Here is a 22,374-nt window from a genome sequence, read left to right as displayed (position 1 = left end):
AATTAGAAAGCATACATTTTACTAAATATTATTCATTTATTTTATTTGAATATAATAAATAAGCAACCTTAATTTATGACCTCATTTGTTCTCAAACATAAAATAATATGTAAATGTCTGCAGTTAATTGTGCATTCCTGTTTTTTATATCAAACATGGTGTCGTTAATTTTTATGTGATATGTAGATTGTTTACCTGCCTTGCTTGTCTGTCATAACACCAAGAAACCTTATGCTATGACTGTGATTCTGTCATTGGTGCATCTATCAGTGACTGCTCGCAACTTTGATAGGGCCATATTTCTGATTATTTTTATTAGCCTTTGAATAACAAGATTATCCACGCATTTGATAATAAGTTAATATATTAATATGATTAATTAGCAACTGATTCATGGTTTTTTTTTGTTTTCTTTTTGTTACAGCTGTTGACTTCTTCAGTTTAAAATATGAAGCACAATTATTGTCTCTTTGTTCAAATTGTTTCCTCTTTTCCTCCTCATCTGTTTAGTGGATTCCAGTGATATTTTAGCAACTATTTAATCCCAAAATCTAGCTGGTAGTAAATGAAAATGGTACTGGTTGTACAGTCACTATGGATTGCATGCATACATCTTGAACATCTTGCTATAAAAGCTGAACAGTCGGTAGAGATGATATCTTGGAAATCATGTTATGACAGCTCCAGACTGTATACATATAATGATATGGAGACAGACTGAATAAATAGAATGATATGGAGACAGACCGAATAAATAGAATGATATGGAGACAGACTGAACAAATATAATGATATGGAGACAGACTGAATATATATAAAGATATGGAGGCCGAATACATATCATGATATGGAAACAGACTGAATAAATATAATGATATAGAGACTGAATAACTATCACGATATGGAGACTGAATAAATATCATGATATGCAGACAGGCTCAGTAAATATGATATGGAGACAGACTGAATAAATATCATGGTATGGAGACAGTCTGAATAAATATAATGATATGAAGTCAGACTGAATAAATATAATGAGATGGAGACAGACTGAATAAATATAATGATATGAAGTCAGACTAAATAAATATAATGATATGGAAACAGACTGAATAAATATAATGACATTAAGACAGACTGAATAAACATAAAAATATGGAGATAGACTGAATAAATATCATGATATGGAGAAAAACTGAATGAATACAATGCTATGAAGGCAGACTGAACAAAGATAATGATATGGAGACAGACTGAATACATAGAATGATACGGTGACAAACTGAATAAATAGAATGATTAGGAGACAGACTGAATAAATATAATGATATTGAGACATACTGAATAAATATATTGATATGGAGACAGAATGAACAAATATAATGATATGGAGACTGAATAAATATCATAATATGGAGACAGACTGAATAAATATAATGATATGGAGACAGACCGAATAAATATTATATGGAGACAGACTGAATACATATCATGATATGGAGACACTGAACAAATATAATGATATGGAGACAGACTGAATAAATATAATGATATGGAGAGAGACTGAATAAATATTACGATATGGAGATAGACCAAAATAAATAGAATGATGTGGAGTCAGACAGAAAAAATCAAATGATGTGGAGACAGACCCAATAAATAGAATGATATGGAGATAGAATGAATTAATATAACAATGTGGAGACAGGCTGAATATATATCACGATATGGAGTTTAACTACAATACTTGTGATGCATGGTTGGTCGAAAATAAATAGTATGCTGATGTAACATCAAATGGCAACCATATTATCACAACTTCTCCTGAATGAAAATGATACCAATCTAACCTTTTAGAACTTGAAAAATCACTTAACAGCTACTTCTCTTTGAATTGATCAAAACAACATACATAATTTGTTTTGTAATACCTAGTTATTCCCGTGTGAGAATGATGTTGATACAACCTTTTGAATAGCCTTAATATTTTGCTTCATGATTTAAGATTTTTAATATATTTTACTTATAACCATTTAAATATAAATCGGTGTTCTCCCGCTATTGCTGAATGTAAATGACATAATCATTAAATAAATTAGATATATGTGTTATCTCTCTCATGTTGATTGTATATGACATAATCATTAAATCCTTTAAATATATGTTGGTGTTATCTACTCTTGAATGTCAATAACATGAACACCAGATTTAATTTTGTTGACTGTTTCTGGAAATATTGACATAACACTTATTTTATGACATTGAATTATGTTCCATTTATTTGGCAAAATATGTTGAATGGAAACTCCACAAAGTCATCATTTTAGAGTGGCATCTACAATATAAAAAGTTTTTGTTGCAATGTTTTTCTTCTTTAAATTTTTTTTAACTTAGCTTTTAATTGGTACTTCATAGTCAGAAATGTCATGACTTTTTTGGAATGGATAGTTGCACTGACATGTGATTTTTGCTAAAACATATCTTGTTAAATGCCTAGCCAAGATTGAAAACAGTACAAATAGTCTTCTTCGTGATTTTTAAACTATATTAGGTGTTCAGGTACTAGTCTTTCAGCTAAATTGGGTACAGTTATGCTACGTGTGTGTTTGTGTGGGTGTGTATTTACTAAGACACTGTATTGGTACCACTGGCTGGAACCTATTAATAAAAATAAAACTAATGGAGCAGATTATCTTCTGGAATATGTCATTTCTGTCAAAGTAATGCCTGGTATTTTTCATTTTGCCTAGACAGCATTTTCTTTAGATTTTAGCACTGAGAGTCCAAATGCTACTGACTCAGCACTGCTGAATAATATTGAATTTCAGCCTGTTATGCACACATTTCTTTGACTCAGATGCACTTGTATTTTTTGTTCTCCAGTGTCAATAAAATTGAAGAATATAGCCCCTTTTGCACTTGTTTACATTTGTATATTGATATCTGAATTATAATTTTATCCTTGCCCTTTATGTTATGTTACGATGCTAAAAGGACGTCATAGTAATTTTAATATTCTTCTTTCTTTAGGGACAGGACTCTGAGTCCTCCATAACTCAAGATCACATGAACTATGCTCGCCTTTGCATTGCTCTTACAACTGTCTGTGGAAATGCCATGAGGGACATCCTCCTCACCAATGTTCCTAAAAATTACAGAAACATTTATGAGGCAATCTTGGACAATGAACCCGACTTGATCAGTAGGAGACGAGGCAGACCAACTCTTAACCAGGAACAAATTAATGTGGTTTTCCCAGATCCCCTGTGTCGGTATGTGGGAACGGTGGACCAGTTTGACATTTCCTTATTGTATATTCTGATCAGAAGTGTCAGCACTGTTCCTGCTCCAGCATTAGGCTGGGGTATTGATCCAGTAGCTCAACCAAATGACAGATCTCTAGGAGCTAGTGTGGAGCGAATCCGTTCATATAGGAATCTTATCAGTGGACATTCCAAAGATGGAAAGATTAACCAGCAAGATTTTGAGGATTACTGGAATAAGATTAGAGCTGTCCTTGTTGACATTGAAGCTGTAATTAATGGACAGGAATATAGCTTAGAGTTAGACAAGCAAAGGAGACGAGTGATATCAATCTATGAAGCCTGTTAGCTAATACCAAATAAATCATGAAGCATGAACAGAAGGTACAATGGAAATGAATACCATGTGGATATAATATGATAGAACTTATCATGACACGAATGGCTGTATACAAAATAAATAAATACCAGATGTACACAGTATGATAAAATTTATCATGACAAAGACTTGTGGAGGTTGTTTAAGCCTTAATTTGTCCTTGCAGCATCAGAATCTTGGTTTGGTCATGTGCGTCCATACATCCATCCATTCTGAGAAACTTGTTAGCAACATTGTGCAGAAAACAGTCAACATTAATGAATGAAATTTTGCTAGCATGTTTATATTCATATGTAGACAACTTGACTAGATTTTCAGGCCATGACAACTTTTTTGGTCAAATGGCCTGAATGACGACTTAGCTTATGCTGTGGAGGTAGGGCATTGTCCGACTGTCAACAATTGATTGTTTCCGCTGTGTAATCCGTCTTTTGAATCTGTTTGAATTAGACTTTGAAATATGGGCTTATATCATCAACTTTCATACAGGTTTAATAATGATAACGATCCATGCATTCTAATACGGTCATTTTGCATCTGATTGGCTAAGTTTGTTACCACTCTTTGGAGACAGTGATTAATGTAAAGTTCTTTTTTGTATCGGTAGATCAACATCTCTTCTATTGACCTTAAGCAAAGCCAAAATGTTGGCCACTAAGGTTTTTCAGTTGATGTTCATGTTCTTAGTGTCTGCATTACCTTGATATCTGGGAAGTGAACATTTTATTAAATGTTACTGTGACATCTTTATGTGAATTTTTAATATATTTACTTTGGTGGGAGATTTTGGATTTGAGTACTTAAATGATATACATTATATTATAGTTTAAGCTGCTTTGTTGTAAATGTAACCCCTCTCTCACTCCCATTCAACCTTTAGATACAAGATCTGAAGTATCAATTATCATATAAATTTGTATTCTGTAACATATGATAAATCCCAGACGAGCTTGCTAAAGATACAGTAAAATCTGTTTTGAAAGACCACCACTTCTGCCTAAAAATAATGTTCTCTCAAGACAGGTGGTCTCTCATAAACAGGTCATATCAGTATATAATCAATAAATCTGTGCATGGATATTCTGGTCTGTTAAAACGGGTGGTCTCGTAGCAGTATAGTCTCCAAACAAGTTTGTCTGTACACTGAAGGTTGTGTACTATTTTTCACATGCCCATCTTGATGGAATATTGTTGTCAAGCCAATCTTCAGTTGGTGGCAACTCCTTGTCAAACCATCCTTGGTTGATGCTAGTTGTCAAGTCCACCTTCATGGATGTCTGTTGGTCGATGTTTGTTGCATACCTGCCAGACAGTGTTGGAGGGTTTGAAGACTCAAAAAGTGTTTCGAGTTCCCAAGAGAGATCTCGATTCATGGCCCAAAACTTCATGTTGTCCAGTTGAGAATAAGTTATCTTTTCATATCAACTTTTTTATAGAAAATTACTGGAAATTAAAATCTGATAAAAAGGAACATAATTGTTTTCTTTGAAGAATTCAATTAGCTTACAAACAAAACATAGTTGGTAGATTTTGTATGGTCCAATACCGTCACCATATATATTCACACACATGGCAATACTCGCACAATCACTACCATTCAGATTTTAAATAAATATATGCCAAGTTTCTCTCTTTAAAATCCATTGGACTGTAGAATATTGTCTTAATAAGACCATTTTTGCCATTTTAATAGTTAAGTGGGATTGTGATTATCTTGTTGAATATTTCTTTGCAAGTTAAACATTTTTTCTGTATTTGCATTGCTGAAAGGTGGTATTCAATATGCTGTGTCAACAGATGTTGTACACTCTAAAATAAATGATGTCACCATAGAGTTTTGCTCGCTTTGCAGATGGCTCATCATTTATTGGATCACATCTACATTTCACATTTACCTTCAGAAATGAATCAAACTTGTAAATAATTTTGACTATTTAAATAATCGTGCTTTGCATCGTATATGCGGAGCAAAATCAGTTCAAAAGAAACATTGCCACTAAAATAGAACTTGAGATTATTATTTAGTGATGATGGCTTTAATATTCTCATTCAGGATAATACTGTCTAATAACATTTGATCTTCAACACATCTCTTTGATTTACACTGAACTTCAGATGGATTTGATTTTTCCACTTTAACTATGCAAGTCAGCCTAATGGGCCTTCCCACAGCAGTATTAGTATAATTCGATATCACTTCATCCTCGCTATTCTCATCTTATTACATAACTGTGAAATGGAGGCTTCTTGTGTGTGAATACCTTACCTTGTAATTGCTTCCATGATAATCTACTGTATAAACTGCTCATATGATAGTTTTACATCCTCTATATGCATGACTGTTTACATTAAATGCTAGGGAAATATATAGAGGTGGTCCAAAAATATATCTCTGTCTCTCTGGGGTTTTATTTTTTCTTTCTAATACTACCAATAATCACATTTTGTTGCAAAACGACCAGAAGGGAGCAGTAAATTAACAAATTCATATTTTTTGCACGATACATTATGTTATGGTAGGTATATTATCAAGCACACCTTTATGAATGTTTATTGTCAAGCCCACTATAGTGGATATTTGTTAAACCGACCTAGGTAGATGCTTGTTCTCATGCTCACCTTGGTGTGTGTTTGTTGTTGAGCCCACTTGAGTGGAAATGTATCAAGCCCACCTGGTGTAAACCTGCTTTCAAGCCCCTTTAGGTGGATGTTTGTCGTCAAACAAACATGATTGATAGTTATTGCCAGATCCACCTTGGTTGAACCTCAACACAAGTAATGACTTTAGTATATTTGTGTACATTCACCTCTGCTCATCCACACCCTATATCAAGGTCAATGCTAATGTCTTTTGATTAAGCTCAGTTTAATGGGTTCTATTTTCTAGCTAATAAAAGCTGTGGCCAATGGAATGTGAACATCTTGTTTAAAATAATACAAATTTTTAGATGAGATCATAAATAAATTCATTGTTTATATGTCTTTTTAGCAGATAACTTAATATTAAACAATCTAGTTGGAAGTTACATATAAGAAGTGTATATATCTTAATTCTACAAAAAATAACATTTCTTTTTCACAGATCATGCACAGAACTTCTTTGATGGTGGATCCCAGGTCTCATGATGTCTTATTCTTCATTACTCATACCTGATGTCTCAGTCTCGACACGCAAACTCCAGAAACACCAGTAATATTGGAATTGTCAGTGAAAGAAAATGACAAACCAATATTAAATGGACACCAGTAATATTGAAATTGTTTGTGAAAGAAATAACAGATTAGTATTTGATGGATATTTCGATATCACCAAAGGAAGAACAGTCGAGGAATTTGACATAAATACAGTGAGAATTATGACATCATTAAATATGAAGACAATAGCATGATTAAATGTGAAGACTATAGCATCATTAAATGTGAAGACGATGTCATCATTAAAGATGAAAACGATGGCATAATTGAATGTGAGGATTATAATATCATTAAATGTGAAGGCTGACATCATTCAACATGAAGTCTATGGCATCATTAATTGTGAATACTGGCATCATTAAAAGATGATTTCATCATTAAATGTGAAGACTATGACATCATTAAATGTGTCTCTCAGAACTGTTCATTAAATATGTCTCTCAGAACTGTTTTTTGGTATGAAACATTATTGATGTCTACCAGAAAGTTGAGGACTATGACATCATTAAATTTGAAGACTATGGCATAATTAAATGTCAAGACTAAGTAAGGCATCATTAAATATCAAGACTATGGCATAATTAAATGTCAAGACTAAGTAAGGCATCATTAAATATCAAGACTATGGCATAATTAAATGTGAAGACTAAGTAAGGCATCATTAAATGTCAAGACTATGGCATCATCAAAATATCAAGACTGACATCATTACACGTCAAGACTATGGCATCATTAAAATGTCACGACTATGGTATCATTAAATATCAATACAGTAGCATCAATATATGTCAAGAATACGGCATCATTATAGTCAAACTGGTATCATTATAGTCAAGACTGGCATCATTTAATGTCAAGACTGGCATCATTAAAATGCCACGACTATGGTATCAAAAAATGTCAAGACAATGGCATCACTAAAATGTCAAGACTATGGCACCATTAAATGGCCAGACTATAGCATCATTAAAATGTTACGGTTATGGTATCATTAAATGTCAAGACAATGGCATCATTAAATGTCAAGACTATGGCACCTTTAACATGTCAAGACTATGGTCTCAATACATTTCAAAACATTGGCATCGTTATATGTCAAGACTATGGCATCATTAAAATGTCAAGACTATGGCATCATTAAATGTCAAGACTATGTCATCATTAAAATGTCAAGACTATGGTATCATTAAATCTCAGGACTATGGCATCATTAAATTTCAAGATGATGTCATCACTGAAGATGAAAATTATGACATAATTGAATATGAGGATTATAACATTAAATGTGATTACTGTGGCAACATTAAATGTGAAGACCCATCATTAAATGTGAAGACTATGGCATCATTACTTTTGAAGACTGATATCATTAAATTTTAAAATAATGTCATCATTAAAGATGAAGATTATGGCATCATTAAATGTAAAGATGATGCCAACTTTAAATGTGAAGACTATGACATCATTACATGTGAAGACTATGGCATAATTAATTGTGAAGAACATGACATCATTCAACGTGTCTCTCAGAACTGTTTGTTCATATGAAACAGTATTGAAGCCTACCAGAAAGTTGACTGGACAGTGTTTGTGTATGAACAATACAAATATAATTATTTCAGACACTCTGGCTTCCAAAATATTTAAACACAATCAGTTCCATGTCAGTTCATATTTGCATACTGTTCTGAGAAAATGAAATGGAATATGAAGTATTTCAGATGATCAATGCATTGGGTGTCTTAAGAGCAAACCATACACAAATTACTCCCGAGATTTGTTTTCAAGTAGTAGTACGCAGTTGATACAACATTGAAAATTCATAAAACATAGAGACAGAAGTGGAGACAAGTGAAGTACAAGAATGATAGATTATGTTGTCAAAATTCAAATATGTGAACCAACAATCATGAAACAGGACAAATGTGCTTGCCTGACACCGGTACAATCTCAAATTCAGCTTAGCAAAAATCAGGTCCAAACAATTCAGAGAGAGAGAGAGTCTGATGTATGTTTTCTGAACCCAGTACACTGTAATATATTAGCAGCTGTCTCTAGGATTTATATGTGCCACAGACTACTGCTACAAAAATGTCCCAAGTTCAATTCTTTATTTGATGATATGCTGTGAGGAGTATATTTAGGATGCATGATGGGAATTTCTGATATGAATCATGGACCACTTTATTTCCAGAATGTGACAGTTGCCCATTTAGCACCAGTATTGTTGCTGTTTTGTAGTAAATACATCATGAATAAAGCAACTGGACTGTGAGCTGTGTAATAATGTTAATATGTGCTGCTACCTATATGTGATGAATGGGAATGATTGAAGTAGACAATATTAATAGTAATTCCAGAGTGTCATGCATGATGTTCATCTGTATGCTAACTGACTATTCCATTTAAACTTTCTAATAACAAGCATTTACTGGATGTGTTATTAAAGATTTAAAAAATTTTTTTGTACTTTCATGTGACAATAAAATTCAGACATTCATTGCTGTTTCAAAACTCAAAGAGGTTTGTATGAGTGATCTGTTGTTTCCTTTATACAGGAAAGTGTAATGGAACTGCAAACATGTTCAAAATATGAGATGAAACAAGAAAATATGGATTTTTTGCTTCATAAATAACTTGGACTTGGGCGTTTATAAATATTGCAAGAATTACATTTGCAGGAGAATTTTGATTTGGGTCCATATTATAAATATTACAAATGTTACATTTACAAGGAGACTTAGATTTTGGTGCATATGATTAATATTATAAATATTACATTTACAAGAAGACTTGGACATGGGCACTTATAAATACTACAAATATTACATTTACAAGAAGATAGATTTGGGTGCATATGATTAATATTATAAATATTACATTTACAAAAGGACTTGGACTTGGGCAAGAATTATAAATACTACAAATATTACATTTACAAGGTGACTTAGACTTGGGTGCATATGATTAATATTCTAAATATTACGTTTACAAGAGAACTTGGATTTGGGTCCATATTATAAATATTACAAATATTATATTTACAAGGGACTTAGATTTGGGTGCATATGATTAATATTATAAATATTACAAATATTACATTTACAAGGTGACTTAGACTTGGGTGCATATGATTAATATTATAAATATTACATTTACAAGAGAACTTGGATTTGGGTCCATATTATAAATATTACAAATATTATATTTAAAAGGGGACTTAGATTTGGGTGCATATGATTAACATTATAAATATTACAAATATTATATTTACAAGAGAACTTGGATTTGGGTCTATATTACAAATATTACATTTACAAGGAGATTTAGATAGGGTGCATATGATTAATGTTATAAATATTACAATTACAAGAGGACTTGGACTAGAGCACTATTATGATTATTACAGATATTATATTTACAAGCAGGCTTGGACTTGGGCACTTTTATAAATATTACAAATATTACATTTACAAGAGAACTTGGATTTGGGTCCATATTACAAATATTACATTTACAAGGAGATTTAGATTGGGTGCATATTTTAATATTATAAGTATTACATTTACAAGAGGACTTGGACTTGAGCAGTATTATGATTATTACAAATATTACATTTACAAGCGGACTTGGACGTGGGCACTTTTATAAATATTACAAATATTACATTTACAAGGGGACTTAGACTTGGTTGCTTCCCAAAGTAATGATAAATTCAGCCATGCAAAAAATGATTGTATTGTACAATTGCTGGTACTTGAATGTAATTTTTCAGTGGAGAGGGATTAGAACTAATTAATATAATTGCTTAATTTATTTTCCACACAGTATGTTCGGAAATTATTTTTACAGTGATATAGTATCATATTAAGTTTGATTAAATATGAAAGAATGTCCAATAGTAATGGAGACTGAATGGAAACTATTTGATGAAATATGTATAGCACATATCAAAGACATTTATCATGGTTATTTTTTCACAATATGAAAGACTTCTTCGATGGCTCATCACAAATTCATGTTTTCATATCTTGCCTTTGTATTTTCTGATTTGTGTAGGAAAATGGAAGATATTAAATTGGGAATTTTCATCCTATTTCGTCTCTTTTCCTGATAATCTAAAAGTGGTGAAGGGGAGCACTATGGCGTGTTTATTGTGAATGTTCAGCAGGTTGTGCTGTATCTCTGTGTGGGGTGCCCAAGTGGCCGAGTGGTGTAAAGCGCTGTCCGTTACGGATCACTGCCATCTCACCTCTGTCTGCGTGGGTTCGAGTCTCAGATTCGGCCAATGTGGGTATGTGAGAAAGCCTGCCAGTAGCTTCTCGTGGGTCAGTGGTTCTTTCCGGGGGTTTCCCAGATTCTTCCTCCACCATTAATACTGGCCGCCATGTATAGCCTATCATGTACTGAAAAATGGCGTTAAACCCCACAACAACAACAACAACAAATCTCTGTGTGAAGTTATCTGCACACCACCCGCTCTGTACTGCATGTTTATATTGTATATGGTAGAGGAAAGAGATGGGCTAAGATTTGGAAAATTTGGGTGGGGTTCTTCGGAGGTGGGTGTGAGTCTAATTACTATGAGCCTTATGGGAAGTTGATGTTATGGGTATCACTATGGTGTGCATTGAATTTAATATTGCAGACTCCAGTAGTACAGAGATAGAGAGTTCTAGATCAACGCCTTAAATAATGACTAACTTATTAAAATTTCAAATGTGGCCTAGTAAAAGCAGGGCGTTTACAAAACTTTGAAAGATATTTGAGCAGATTTCATGCTTTGCATGAATATGACAAGCTGACAAAACAATTAATGAAGATATAGGGAGTAATTTACAACCTGACATGTTTATCGTAGAAACTTTCTCATTTCGGATATTGTGTGTGGCTAGTAACGCTATTGTACACCCACACATGTTCACATTCCAGATAGGTGTGGCATAATGAGTTTCAAGTATTGCTACCATCGTTACTTATATTCCAGATACAGTTGGTGGCCAGTCATTGTCTAAGTACTCCTGTGCGATTTATCTACATTGCATGTTTCTTTGTATGGTGATCAAGTCTTGAAATCCAAACATTCTTTAGCATCATCTTGCATAACACTTTGAAATATGTATGAATTGCTGCGTGATATAGTCGTTGATATATGTTGACGTGACTTCAATTTCAAATCTTCATATGCATTTTTCATAATGGTTTTTCACAGCTCATCAGTTTGTTTTCTATTACTTTTGTCTCTAAATTCATGACATCATCTTATATAGCTCTTCTTCTAACTTATTATCATGTATCCCATCTGAAGTAACCAACTCAATCACGTTTCTAACTTTTTGCCAAAAAAAATGTTTATATCTAATCAAAAAAACCTTTGAAGGTCATAAATGATTCATCTCAATCTATATCTCAACAGAACTAAAAATGATTTTATAGATCAACTTAAACCATGAATTCAGATTTTTATTTGCTTCAAAACCTTATATAAAAAGACATAGTAAGATGACCAGGATGTGAGTAATTTTCTGATCAAACTTGTAAATACCTTCTTGACAAGAACAATATAATACTAGGCCTTGAACTTAAATATCAGTAAACAACTCGTTTTTAATTTATAAAGCAAGCAGAAAACAGGAACGCATGCTGGAACTGTCTGAGGTCAAAGACCACGTCAACATCTTTACATTATCTTGAAGTATGATTGAAAATCATGGCCAAACATTGCCTACTTAATATGGTGTTTTGCAAATGAAACTTGCAATCTAAAATCATTGGTAAAACTGTACTGCTGATACAAATCCTGAAAATTCATCCAGTGAAATTTTAAAAATATCAATATGTAAAATGATACGAGTTAAAATGTCATGATGTCGTCTAAAAGCATTGTTTTGAAATGTTAGATGATTTATTTAAATATTTATTTGATTAGAGAGATAAACTCAAGGATGAATTGGAAGATAGGACACAGCAATTGAAACACCTTATGAATTATGTTCCAATCATTGTTCAGCAAGAAAGGAAAACTTTTGAACCACCTAAAAGACAGCCAAAAAAGATCTTATGATACAACAAGCAGTATGTTGCAGCAAAAGAGATATGTATAATTTATGTTGGGGTTTTGGCCGAGACACGGAAATCTTAGTCGCAGGGTTATATTTTATGTCTCCACATGAGGCAAGCCTCCTGGGGAGACATAAAATGTAACCCCGCGACTGATATTTCCTTGTCTCAGTCTAAACCCAAACATCGATTATTTTTCTCACCCAATATTTTCCATTAAAAGTAAAAATAACTCTTCACTAGTGTAATATTGTGTGTGTGTGTGTGTGTGTGTGTGTGTGTGATTAGGCTTTATCCGTTTGTAATTGCCTTAAATGAAGGTCATTTCATTAATGCGAAACTATAAATGAGTTTCACGTGTTCAGTATATATGTACTTAAATGTAATATTTAAAAATAGTAACAAAAATGTAAAACAAATTACAAATATATTTATGTCGTATCTTTCAAAGATTTTGATGAAATAGAAATACATTTGGAAGGTAGAAACATCATTAGCATTATTAATGGTGTAATTTATTCCTTAAATAAGCTACAGGAAAATTAAAAAATTGGACTTTATTGAAACAACATGCGTGAAATGGAAATCCAATCTCTTTAATATCCAGGACTGTGTATATAAAAATTAGCTTTATTCCGTGTGGGAAGAACTGTTTTGATTAATTGCAATGATTTCCAATGAGGTTTCAACGACATCTCAATAATCTGCAGGAATGTGCTGAGATTTCTTCCATATAAGTAAAGTTTTCTATATGTAATATAGGTGTCTGTTTTAATGCTTATTCATCAGGTGTTATGAAAACTATTGTGAGTAATTGCAATCATTTTCACTAATATAATATGTTATAAACTCGAATGGAGTAATGGCCTGATAATCGGGGGGGGGGGGGTCTCTATATGTTAGAAAAGTGTTTTATTCTCTGCATACATTTGATGGTATATTTTTTTATTGTGTTAGACATTAACACTTTCTATTATTTTTTCTTTTCTTATTTCCAGGATCGCTCCGGTGGCCTAGTGGCTAAAGTGTCCGCCTCGGATGCAAGAGGTCGCAGATTTGAACCCCTTCCGAGTCATACCAAAGACTTACAAAAATGGTATTAACAGCTGCCTCACTCATCATAAAGGGGTTAGTGTTAGAACTGGTCAGTCTGGTGTCAGGATAATGTGACCGGGTGGGACACAATGTTGCATGTCTGCAGCATGATGCCCTATAAACTATCAAACTGCAGACATCATAGTGATAGACTGGAAAATTGTTAAACCTACATTAAAATTCCAAGTCACAGACATGTACACACTCTTATTTCCAGTACGGATTTCAGCGTACCATATAATCCAAGCGTTTATGAGATCGATATAATGACCGTATGTATGTATGTATGGATAGATGTATGTATGTATGTATGTATGTATGTATGTATGTATTATTAGCGTAAACATACCAATATCATTTGCCTTATATATGCTCAAGAACTTTGTCATTAGCCAAGTTTCCTTAAAACGTGTCTATTTAGGACGTAGATTTTAACTCGGGTCATCTATTTGTCTTTGACAATACTTTTATTTGCTCCACTGCAAGGTATATGATCATTTCGTAGCATGTCAAGGCTTTGACATCGTAGCTAGTGGTGCATTGCTAGAGTGCATTGAGCGCGGTTGCTAAAAGAGACGTATTGTAAACCGAGTGCACAGTTGCATCATTCGACTGGTCTACTTACGTCTTAAGTGTATGATGTCTTGTATATTTAACATTTTATTCGTAGTCATTCTTCTGAAAATCTGTAAGATTAATTCTATAGAGTATGTCGTGTATTTTATCCTCGTATTTAGATACTGTCGTCAGTCTCAGCTAGAAAGTTTATTAGTTGATTTTGATTAGACAATAGTTCTTTTTAATAACTCTTTTTCCCCATGATAACGGGCGCTAAATTTTGATTGGATAAAAACAATAGTACAAAAGGAGTTCAACGCTTACGTCCTTTGTTCCTTTGTACATGGCTAACTGGCTGCACACGACATCAATCCAAATCATCATCATCATCACGACTTTTGTCACTCTCTAATCTTTGTCAAAGGCTCATAATTCGAATTCTGAAACTCATTCTTGAGAAGTAAGGTCTATCAAATATTGATCAGCCGTGGCACGAACGAAACAAGCTTCACGTAAGTCCACAGGATTGTGAATACTGGAGTATGACTACAATTTTGGAAACGTTTGAGCAGCCATGCGGTGAATAATTGAAGGAAAAAATACATGTAACTATAACTAATACATAAACAAAATAATGTAAAGAAGTGAAATGTGCTCACGAGCAACACGAAGAGAAAGGAAGCAAAAGTGGCGGCTGCGCAAAAAGAAATTACAGAGTTAGAGAATATTCAAGACTAAGAGAATAGAAACAGATAAAGGGTCCTTTCTTGAATGTGTCTACAAGGAAGGCACACAAGAAACAAACATGTCAGAACTACCACTGGAAAGAAGACTGGGAATGACTACAGTTTTGACATCGCTACAGGTAAAGAATACAGAGTTTGTAAGCCTGAATAAATCTCTCAGCAGAAAAGGATATCAAGGCTACATAGTAAGACATAAAGGGAATCAGCCAATATTGTCACTAGGAGAATTAATCGTTGGAGGGGAAAAAGTTAACATTAAGGAACCGGCACCAATATTGAGAAAATTCAAAAATCAGACAGGAGAACTACACTTAGTAGATATACCACTACAAGCAACAATTTAAAGATTTGAAAGAAAACTTAACATAAAAGTAACCAAAACAATAATTAGCACCCGTCCATTAAGCTCAGTTCTAAATAGAATAAGAATACTAGAGATTGAGAAGACAAAACTCCGGTAAATGAAGCCAGCCTTTTATATATACAGATTCTTAACAAAATTCTGGTACAAAGACTGTATCCATCACATGAAATGCAACAGATTTGGAAATACTGGGCACCCTCCACACAAATGGCCAAGGAACCAAAAATAGACACAAGAAGAGATTTAAGAATAGACCAATAGGAGACTCAAGAAGAAAATTAACAACAGTCAGAGATGACAATCTTCCAAAAAAGGCAAAGAGAAAACCAGGAAAAAGAGAACAACAATAACAACAAATAGTGCAGAAGACCAAACCAGGAGAAAAGCAACAAGAACAACAAGATAAACAGAAGCAGAAACAACAGCAAAATACTCAACAGGGACAAAAACAACAAGAACAAAGACAACACAGACACCAAAAGAAACAGAAGCAACAGAAAATGAATACCCAACAGAAAACAACGGAATCAAGGCAAAGTACCAAACCAATAGAGCAACAACAGCAATAAGATCAACAAAATAATAAACCGGAGATGCAAATACAAAAACAACAACAAAAGGAGCAACAATATGAGGACGCAATCCAGCAACAAGGCGTAGAGAAGACATCACAAGAAGAAACAAGACGAAATGAACAAAAATGAGGGCGAGAAGAAAAATGGAAGTCAGCAAAAAATATTATCAACTAAATTTTGATGACGAACTGGACTTTGATTAACCATATATGCTCTGAATATCTAATATATATATATATATATATATATATATATATATATATATATATATATATATATATATATATAATTAAAAAAATAAATAATTGACACAATAATGCTGGAAATAAAAAATATACCAATAGCAACAACATATAACATTAGACAACTATAACAGTAGGGTGGGGGCCTCCCTTAACTTTTCTGAAAAGATCAAACAAGGGAGAGTACCCAAAAAAGCACAAATTTCAAATTTTTACTCGTTTTTTGTTCTGTCAATTCTTTATCAATTTTAAAGTCATATTTGGTCATTGTAAAATTGATAGTTTCCTGCTCTAAAGGAGGTCTTGTGTGATGTTTGGAAACAAACTTGATTTGGATTCCTTTCTCCTGGGAGAATAGCTTACAACTTCAAGTGACAACTCTATCTATATTTAATGCTCGCATACTTTATTACATTATATTGTCACTAAAATTATTTCAATACTTTACTTATTTTATAGACTTCATACTTTTCGCATAATATTATTGAGAACTCTGTATTATAATTAGGAGCAAACCATTCCAACAAGATGGATGCATCAAAGAAGCTGTGAACAAGACATGGTGCATTAGAACCACTGTACACAAACCATAAGCTTTGCGAACCAGAACCTTTATCACCAAGACTATATTTCACCAGGACAAATAAGCCCTAAAACCCAGAATAGGTTCCTTTCTTTGCATAGATAATAAATGAATAAATGAAAACATATTATGAACACCCATAACATGCATGATCCAATACCAACCAGTACTACTATCAATACTAACTAAAGATTAGCATCCTCTTGTTAGTTAGTTGCTTGACACACACGACATCCTTCCTCGTGCACTTGTATGCGTCAGCTCTGTGCATCTCTATGATATATTTAGACGTACTTAACGTTTCAACAGCATATGTAATTCTTTACTGCTTGCCATTAGTCAGGGCTTTGACTTACCTCCATTTATGACTAAAACCTGATGCAAGTAACTGAGGCTGTTTGTCCTAATAGTGATTTGGATGATAATGTATTTCATATCAATATATAGTACCTTATATGTATAACATAAAGTGATATCCGCAGATTGTAGAATGCTTGATAATACTAACAGACTTATTATAAATACGAATACATAATAATATTATACATGATAGAGGATTAAATATTCGTACTCTACGACGATTTCAAACCTGGGTCAGCCGGTAAATAGCATACATCGCCTTGCCAGTAAGCACCAAAACCTATACATTCTCGACCATCCACACATCAACAACAAATGATGTTATAGAGTTGGTGGTAAAGGTATTGTAACCTGTACGTATATGCTGCCATCCATTTTGTTAAAATGGATATATCCCCAACATCTACCTCCAGATTAATTATATAGTCGTTTGATTTATGTCCGGATAATTATTGTTTCCCAAATAATATGAAGATAATATTGTGCTTTTTTGTTGTAAACAAGAGTGAGAATTTCTTAAGCTATTGACATGCTGGAATTAAACAAAAAACGTTTCAAGCTCCTGCCCCAGAACATTGAATTGTTGGTCCTACTATAATAGTGGTATATCGTGGTATGCATCGCGGTAGCTTCAGAGTTACTACGGTATGCCAAATACAAAAATTGTAATGGTCCCGTGCTCTAGTAATAAACTGTCCACGGTTAGCATTTTTTTCTCTCTAAATTGATTGTTCTATTTAATGTATGTTTCCCCATTTGTATGTAAACCCGTGACATTTATCCCCTGCTTTATTATTTATATAAATTGTATTCCTCCTGACAGAGTGACCCTCCATGGCATGAAATCAACAATTATATTATAGTACCCATAGCATACCATACGTCGCTATATAAGATGGTATTCGCTATTTGTACTTTATTAACTATGTTTAAATTAAAAGGCAATCAATTATCAATAATACATTATTTTTTGTACATTAACACTTTAAAATTCGCTTGGAATGCATTCATTACAGTGTAGAGTCCTAGAGATTTCATAAATGTATTTTACAAAATGTGCAGGCAGTCCTAAGTGGTTTCATCCTCCAGTTACCAATCAATATTATTTCTGGCTTTTTATTATTTACATATTTGATTTTGTAACCTTGGTGACATCTGATGAAAGTTTAGTACATCTGCATATTGCAGCATTTCTTCTAGGACGAGTTTATATATATATATATATATATATATATATATATATATATATTGTACAAATTGTTGTGGAGACAAGGGCTTGTGTCACTGTTACCTTATTCAGAAAAGGTTTACAGATCTGCTAGGTCTTATAAAAGTGCATGTTCATTTGTTGAAAACTACAGAAGATTCAGACTCGATACATTTTGTACTGACGCACTATCTCAGCTTGGTAATAAATGTAACAATATTTCAGATGATAATGTAACGACAATCTAGTTTTTGCCCTCTGCTGATTAAGCAAGATGAGATGGATGAAAATATGTTGATCTCTCCGTCCATCAAAGATGACTGTATGGGTGCAACAGGAATTTGGCATTTGCATGTAAGTGTGCTAATTGAATATGAAAGTATCGTGGCATTTCCTGTTAGTGGTCATAATTGTTTTCTTTCTTTCTTGAATTCTTGAAGAGGGTACAGAAATGTCACATGGTACACAGAGGAATGGTGTTGAATGTAAGGATTGACTAACCAATACCCACACATAGTGACCTATACTAACAAATACTGACCAGCATACGTGCCTACAGATCAGTGTCTACACTAGGTCCCAAATGTAAAAGATGGAGCAGGGCTGAAATAGATATCTAACCCATATAAGCAGAATTCAAGTCGTACCACCCGTATAACCATATAACTACTAACCATTCACCTTACAAACAGAACTAACCAATTCCCTGCTACCTATATAACCACTGTAACCATAGAGAGCTGAAGTGAGGTGTAAGGAAAGAAAAGGGCAGGAATGTGTTTATAAATAAACATACCGTCCCACAGACGCACGTATCTAAAGATGAAATAACAGGGAAAAGATTTGTAATGTTTACACGCAAACATACTACAACTAACACGTACCTATTCAAATATCAAATGAAAGCGGAAAATGGTATGAATGTTCACACATGCTTAAAGAAACGTATGTTTTTGATGTAACGAAAGAAAAGAGTATAAATGTTTATACTTTCACACAAACATAAAACGCGTATTTATCATCTGTCACGTGTGGGTTGTATTATTCACATAAACCTTTTGTCACAGAGACACCTATCCAAAGACGGAGTGAAAGGGAAATTGGTAAGTGTGGTGTCAGAGCTGACAGATATACAACTCATACTTGTACATTATTATGCATGGTGTGTAAGGAGTGTTCACACAAGCATGCTATTATACTTGCATACCATTCAACGCTAAGAAGGAATAAAGCAAAATTAGCCAGAGTGCATTATTTTCATTTTTACAGAGTTTATTACATAATGTTGCAGCCCCATCTTTAAACCAGTCTATAAAAACAGAATATTGATGGAATATTTCAAGTTCTAAAGCTATACACTAAATATATAACCATATGTATGAATCTGGTTGTACAGGGTAACCTGGAAGTTTCATACGTTTTGGCAGAGCCTACAAAGTATGTTTGTCATTAAGTCAATTTGTCAGTGTTCCATTCCTTTTAAAATTCAAATGCAGGACAATACCACTGCATCATAATGTTACATTCGTGTGCAGGAACATAATGTTCCAACATAATGTTACATTCCTGTGCAGGAACATAGTGTTCCAACATAATGTTACATTCCTGTGCAGGAACATAAGTGTTCCAACATAATGTTACATTCCTATGCAAGAACATACTGTTCCAACATGTTACATTCCTGTGCAGGAACATACTGTTCCAACATAATGTTACATTCCTGTGCAGGAAGATAGTGTTCCAGCATAATGTTGACTTCCTAAATTGCCATACGATCCCTATTGTGTAATGGGGTCTATGGGAAACGCAATCCAAAACAGTTACACCTACAGATTTACATAAAGATTTATTGACCAACTTCCACATGTACTGATCAACACACAGTGTTAGATGAAATGGGATGTAAAGTAGGAGGTACAGTAAGTAGAGTAATCTGTATAACAAACATTATACGTCTCGCAAACATACATACATACATACATACATACTCATTTACTCATACATACATACATACATACATACATGCTCATTTACTCATACATACATACATACATATCCAAAATGGAGAGAAAGGGATAAAATTGTATGGATGCTCAAACACTACCTAACAAACAGGCTTTGATCGGTTTTCTGGTTTCTATATTCATTATGTCTTCAAGTTGTAATGTCGAGCCAGAGCAATAAGGACATTTGTACATGTTTTATTATTCAAATACCTAGCATACAAATAAAACGATCCCCAATAGATAACTTGCTTCCAAAAAAGATTCAAAAACATAATTTATAGTAGTAGAAATATTCAAATAAATCATTTTTTATGGCATTTACATTCTCTATATAAAATATGCAGAGTGAATTAGTAACGAGAAAATAAAATTAAGTAAGATGCACATAAAGTAAAAATGAAAAGGAAACCTCTCTGTGACAAGCTGTAGAATACATTGTTTGCTCTACCATGTTTATCTTCTGTCTTGTAGGTGATTTATTTCTTAACTTAGGATACAAGTTTGTGTCTTGCGATCTTTTATCATTTTTATTAATTTTAATAACTTATCCGCTCTCTCTCTCTCTTTCTCTCTCTCTCACACACACAAACACAGAATAACAAGCTGGGTTATATATATATATATATATATATATATATATATATATATATATATATATATATATATATATATATATATAATATGCAAAATTTTGTCTCTTTCTCTCCCTCATGCACACATCAACACATATTTGGTCAAGTTATATTGGGCAGCTTTAATAGGAGGTTGCTTAAGTTTGTATATATTTAGTACTAGTGTCCAAATTTGATGGATTATTGTCATTTTTGCATATATTCCTGATGTTTTTTATGATACGATGTTTTCTGCTGGAATTCATTTAATTCTATTCAGTGTTTGTAGAGAAGACGTTTCAATGTTTCTTCTTTTTCGCAATTATAGCTGTATTTGAAAAGCGAACCAACATGAAAAACAAAAACTTGAGACGTTTTCCTGCCAGGATGCTTTCTGTCAAAAATAATAAAATGATGTTGAATAGTTTTGGCGAAGATATATCCATTCAAAATACAGTAACGTACTAACACATAACTCTCAGACAGCCATCGCATAAATATAATCCGGCGAATTAACCTTTATTTTCACAATTACGGTCACAATTTTTTTTCTACAGGACTACATCAGGCAGAAGTAGCCGTTTCTGAATAACTCTTTGAAAGTAATTTCACAAAATAAAATGTTTAACTTGCCTTTTATTTCAGATTGTATCATATTATATTTTTATACAAATTTCCTGAACAGAAATATTTTGCTACTGTTAGGATAGTAGAAATGACGGTTGATGACGTCATCCCACTTCCAATATTAAAGCCGAGACGGATGCTGGATTTGGTAGTATTAAACGATAACACAGACTCTGCTCCGTGATCGGTACGAGTATTAGACCCTAATACTTTTTTTCTTGCAGGGTAAAATCTTGTGAAAAAGGCTATATCCGGCTGATGGTGGCCTGTAGAAAGACTTTATGACCGTAATGGTGAAAACAAAGGTTAATTCGCCGGATTAGATTGATGCGATGTCGTCCGAGAGTTATGCTTTGGTTCGTTACTGTGTTGAATGGATATGTGTAGCTTTTCAGTCTTTTGGCGATTATGAAGCGATAGAAGACAACTGACAAAAGTCGAATCTAGCGGATGGTTGGGGTCATACTTGCACTCCTTGTGTTAATTTATAGCACCGGTGAGTT

At 33.3% G+C, this 22,374-nt stretch overlaps 1 protein-coding gene across 1 annotated transcript in view; it reads left to right on the top strand.

The window, feature by feature from the left end:
• The window catches only part of LOC149784591 (uncharacterized), a 94,441-nt gene extending 83,508 nt beyond the window's left edge, over window positions 1-10,933 (top strand). Inside the window, exons 9-10 of the mRNA XM_089932655.1 lie at window positions 3,031-3,647; window positions 6,725-10,933. Of these exons, the coding sequence (XP_089788781.1) occupies window positions 3,031-3,612 (582 nt within the window). The 3' untranslated portion in view covers window positions 3,613-3,647; window positions 6,725-10,933. The remainder of the gene's footprint in view (window positions 1-3,030; window positions 3,648-6,724) is intronic.
• The last annotated feature ends 11,441 nt before the right edge of the window (window positions 10,934-22,374 follow it).

The sequence above is a fragment of the Sinohyriopsis cumingii genome, chromosome 14 (genome assembly GCF_028554795.1).
Source record: "Sinohyriopsis cumingii isolate HCF-2022 chromosome 14, ASM2855479v2, whole genome shotgun sequence".
Lineage (NCBI taxonomy): Eukaryota > Metazoa > Mollusca > Bivalvia > Unionida > Unionidae > Sinohyriopsis > Sinohyriopsis cumingii.
Note: the sequence above shows the minus strand (reverse complement) of the source record. Positions and strands in the feature narration are given on the sequence as shown.